Raw genomic sequence first — 5,000 nt, forward strand, 5'->3', positions numbered from 1 at the left:
TGTGTGTTAGTGTGTTAGTGTGTTGGTGTGTTAGTGTGTTGTGTGTTAGTGTGTTGTGTGTTAGTGTGTTGGTGTGTTGTGTGTTAGTGTGTTGGTGTGTTTTTCACCGGTACAAACGTCTGCATTGTAGACTGATGATAATTAGCATCGTCGACAGGTTACAGAGATATTAGCGACCAGTTCATTAGTTTGTTTGGTCTGCAGGTGACCTGGTGGTGTTTAGTGGGTGAATTTGTTGTGTTGCTGAGTTTAAAGCTTCAGCGCAGGACTTTTGTTTTCCTCTTCTGGCGGTGAGAGTAATTACATGTTTACATCACAGGCTCCGCCGTAGCCGACTCTGTTGCTGTTGTTACGGCTGTCAAACGGTGGATCAATTGAATGAAATGACTTGTTTCACTATCAGAGTTTGATCAGCTTGATAACATTTGGAAAGTCTAGAAGAGCCGTGTGATTTAATTATTTTATCCCCATTCAAGTTAGCACAGAGCTAACAGGAAGTTAGCCGCTCTGCTGTGTTTATAGAGCTCAGTACGATTCAACCGGCCAGCACAGGAATGTCAAACCCAACACCAGATTAAAAACTCTGTAGACTGTGAAATACAGAGAGATTAATCTGAACTCGTTTGGCTTGAACGTAACAGACGTTCATTTATAAGTAAAAGCTCCAAACTGCAGTTTAAACTGTCTCATGTTTGATTGTTATCAGGCGTCAGAGCAGCTCTGCTGGTTAGAAGGAAAACTTGTGTTGACTGGAAGACTGTTAAAGGACGAAGTCACCAGTTTCTTTATAATACACACACACACACATATATACATATATGTATGTATGTATATATATATATGTATATGTATATATATATATTCTCTCTCTCTCCCTCTCAGCTGGAGAGGAGAATGTTAGAGTACGATTCTTGTCAAATCTCCTCATAAATCCCATGACTTTGGCCAAATCTTACATTAAAAATCATATTTTTTAGTAGGAAATTTAGTAGCGAATCCATTGATCCAGTCAAACTGACCACTTTGGTTTGAAAGTGGTCAGTTTTGGTTTGATCTCTCTACAACATTCCTACGGGCCGTGGCGGCCGTTTTAGTTACATAGGTGGCGCTAGAGAGCACATTTTAGCACTTTCAGGGTTAATTTTTACATTTTATCAAATTTTTCACCAGACCTGGTGTGCGTGCCAAATTTGGTGAGTTTTTGAGCACGTTTAGGGGTCAAATTTAGGGTTTAAGTGGCGTAATAATAAAGAAAGAAACAAACACATGAAATACAATAGAGCCTTCATCCTTTGGGCCCTGATGATAACCTCAGGAAGTGTCAATCACACTGAATGATATCAGTGTGTGTGTGTGTCTGTGTGTGTGTTTGTTTGTTTATGTTTGTGGTGTGTGTGTGGTTGATTGTGTGTAATTGATTGTGTGTGTGTGTTGTTGTGTGTGTTTGTTTATGTTTGTGGTGTGTAGTTGTGTGTAGTTGTGTGTGTGTAGAGTGTATATATGTGTGTGTTGTTGTGTGTGTTTGTATATATGTGTGTGTGTAATTGATTGTGTGTGTTTGTTTATGTTTGTGGTGTGTAGTTGTGTGTGTGTGTGTTGTTGTGTGTGTTTGTTTATGTTTGTGGTGTGTAGTTGTGTGTGTGTGTGTGTGTGTGTGTGTGTGTCTCACAGGGAACAGAGGTGTAGGTTGTTGGATGGATGGAGGTAAACTGTCTCCTCTGCTGATGCCGACGGCCTCCACACTGAAGCTCATCATCCTCCGACCCCGCCCACGCCCCCGTCCCGCCATCACCACCTCCTCAGACCAGAACAGACCAGAACAGACCAGAACAGACCCTCCTGGACCGAGCTGGATCAGATCAGATGAGGTCAGACTGGACCAGGTGGATCAGCAGCTGGTTGAAGAACAGGAACAGGAAGTTACTGACACAGCTACCAACCATCAATAATTACCGATCGATCATCAATAATGAGAGTTTTCTTGTCTGCTTGTCTAAAGTTAGATATTTCTATATATCTCTGATAACATCTCAGCCTGATGTTTTAATCAACCTGCAGATTAATCTACAGCTGCAACTAACAATTATTTTCATTATTAATAAGTATGTTGATTATTTTCTGGATTCATTGATTAGTTGTTTGGTCCATAAAATGTCAGAAAATGATGAAAAATGCGGATCAATGTTTCCCAAAGACGACGTCTTCAATCCACAAAGATCTTCAGTTTACTGTCAGAGAGACTAAAGACACCAGCAGATAAAGTATTTTAGTATTTTTGTTGGATAAAACAAGATGTTTCATCTCTTTGGGTTGAAGGAAACTGTTTGTCTCAGTTTTATGATGTTTTATAGATCAAATGATTAATCGATTAATTAAGAAAATAATCTGCAGATTTATAATGAATCATGAAAATAATCGTTAGTTGCAGCTTTAATCGTGATGCAAAGTGTTTTAAAGCTTCCTTCACTTTCATTTCATCATCATGTGATTTAATCTGAGGGTGAATGTTTGTTTACCTGCACTTTAATATTCACTGTTTACATGAGAAACCTGCTAATTCACATCTGAGAGTCCTGAACATCTGCAGCTGCTAAAAAGTCTTTACAAAAACAGAGAATTCACTTTTAGTCTTCATAAAAGCGGCAGAAAGTCTGAAACGTCTTCGATTTAATGCACAAAGCTGCTGAATACATGTGTTAATGTGTGTTAATGTGTGTTAATGTGTGTTAATGTGTGTTTATGTGTGTTTATGTTTATGTGTGTTTATTTACGTGCTATTAAAGAAGTATTAAAGTCTTAAATGTGTCGTTCTGTTTCTCACCATTCCAGCCTCTTTGTTCTGCAGTGAAGAAGATCAGAAACCAGAAACAAGAACAGAAACATCAGCAGGAAACAAACTGAGAACTAAAAGCTGAAGGTTGAAGATAAAAGATCCGAGCGGAGTTTCACATCTGCGGTTAGCATGTTAGCATGTTAGCCGTGTTTTAGCCTCGCTAACCTTCAGTCTGAGTGAGTTAACTCCTCTTCCTCTTCTTCTTCTTCTCCTCTTCCTCCGCCGTGTCTCATCTTCTCATCAGAAGTTAAACTGCGACACGTTTCTGATGTTTGTTTACATCAGCAGCCTCCGCGCCATCGCTGCTGTTCTTCTTCTTCTGCTTTAATGGCGGCAGATAAACAACCCAGCGGATCGATACCGCCGCCTGCTGGTGGAGGAACAGCGCTAAACTTATTTTAATATGATCGATAATAATACTAATATAATGATAATGAAGACAATAATTATAGCAATAAACTAAAAATCCTTCCAATCAAATTCGGTTTATTAAGATATTAAACAAAAATATTATTTTTAAATTCAAATTTTCTGCAAAATATCTCAAATCAAAGTCATGTTTCCTGTTTAGTCCAAACTGCAGCCTGTGAATCTTCATCTGCTGCTGCTTCATCATCATCATCATCATCATCATCATCATCATCATCATCATCATCATCATCATCATCATCATCGTCATCGTCTTCACTTCTGTCCTGCTGGCAGCAACGTGGTTGTTCTTCTTCTGTGGTTATTAATATCTGTTTGTTTCTCTGACACACTGAGGATCAACAGCAGGTGGACAAAATAATAAGAACACTCCAGACAGAGAGCAGCCTCAGTATCTCTTTACTTCTTTCTTTCCTTCTATCCATCCTGTCTCCTTCCCTTCTTCCTCCCTTCCTGCCATCCAGCTGTACCTTCATCACTTCCTTCCCTTCAGTTCTTCCTTCTTTTGTCTCTCCTCTTCATCATCCCTCCATCTCTCCCTCCATCCTTATTGTATTGCTATCTTTCCTTCTTCCTCCCCTCCTTTTTTTTTACCACATCCATTCTTTATTTTCCTCACTCCTTTCTTTCCATTCTTACTTTATCTCTACCTTTCCTTCTTCGTTCCTTTCTTTTTACTCCATCCATCCATCCATCCATCCATCCTCCCCCTCTTCATTACAAAGCAGCAGCTTCATATTAAACCCAGAGGAGGCTCCTCCCCCCTCCTCACCTCACCTGACCTCAGGGTCACATGCCCCCCCGGAGGCCCCGCCCCCGGAGGCCCCGCCCCCAGCGGTGTGAGGGTGTGAGGTCATTGTGAATCAGGTCATCAGAGACTCAGCAGCTCCTCTGAGATCTCTGAGTTCACATTCATGACACTTTAAAACATTTGATACATTTTTAAAAAGAAGAAGAAGAAGAAGAAGAAGAAGAAGAAGAAGAAGAAGAAGAAGGACTATTTTTATTTTCTGTCGGAGCTGTTGGAGTTTTAATCTGATGGTTTGGATTTAAAGTTAAACTGAAACATGAAGACGATGTGGAGCTGGATGATGATGATGATGATGATGACACTCTGCTGCTCAGGTCTGATATATATATTTATCTTTTATATCTACTAATTATTTATTATGATCTTATTATTCGTTAAACATGAAGAAATAATCTGCAGATTGTGATCTGTGTTATTTAATATAATTATATTAGTTATTTGAGTAGAAGTCAGTTTCCTCACAGCTGCTGTCTAAATAAAATAATAATAATAAACATGTTTACTTTCATAATTGTAGATTTTATTTATTTATTGTTTAACATGAAAAAGACACAAAGAGACAAAAAATGTAACAAACCAGATATTCAGAGATTTTCTTCTATTTATAATCAGCTTTAATGTTTATTCTTATAATTATGAGCTTTTATTATGTTATTGATTTTACTTATTATTTATGTTGTTTTTCTTTGTGTTTTTTATATATTTTATTGTATGAAGATGTTTGCTGAAGAAAATCAGAATGATGCAAGAAAACTATAAAACTGTTAAAGAGGAGAATAACATTCAATAGTTCAACATATTTTAATATTCTAATAGTGAAAAAGCTTAAATATAAAAATGTAAATGTGTGATTGTGAGAAAGTCTGATGATGCAGACAGAAGGTCAAAAACATTCATATTCATCAGATCAAACTCATTTTCATACAG

The 5,000-nt window shown here is 38.0% G+C and overlaps 2 protein-coding genes across 4 annotated transcripts in view; one reads left to right on the top strand and one right to left on the bottom strand.

Moving 5' to 3' along the window:
* The window catches only part of polr3glb (RNA polymerase III subunit GL b), an 8,140-nt gene extending 4,974 nt beyond the window's left edge, over nucleotides 1-3,166 (bottom strand). Inside the window, exons 1-3 of one of the 3 annotated variants that reach the window (XM_067600255.1) lie at nucleotides 2,999-3,166; nucleotides 2,822-2,839; nucleotides 1,670-1,895 (exon numbers count right to left, since the gene is read on the bottom strand). In XM_067600255.1, coding sequence (XP_067456356.1) covers nucleotides 1,670-1,789 — 120 coding nt within the window. In that variant the 5' untranslated portion in view covers nucleotides 1,790-1,895; nucleotides 2,822-2,839; nucleotides 2,999-3,166. Of the gene's footprint in view, nucleotides 1-1,669; nucleotides 1,896-2,821 lie in introns of all 3 variants that reach the window. The other 2 variants (XM_067600254.1, XM_067600253.1) reach the window with 2 other exon arrangements.
* Nucleotides 3,167-4,329: 1,163 nt separating this feature from the next.
* Nucleotides 4,330-5,000, top strand: part of LOC137190716 (immunoglobulin superfamily DCC subclass member 3-like) — a 20,985-nt gene continuing 20,314 nt past the window's right edge. The window contains exon 1 of the mRNA XM_067600263.1: nucleotides 4,330-4,387. Coding sequence (XP_067456364.1) covers nucleotides 4,330-4,387 — 58 coding nt within the window. The remainder of the gene's footprint in view (nucleotides 4,388-5,000) is intronic.

The sequence above is a fragment of the Thunnus thynnus genome, chromosome 10 (assembly GCF_963924715.1).
Source record: "Thunnus thynnus chromosome 10, fThuThy2.1, whole genome shotgun sequence".
Lineage (NCBI taxonomy): Eukaryota > Metazoa > Chordata > Actinopteri > Scombriformes > Scombridae > Thunnus > Thunnus thynnus.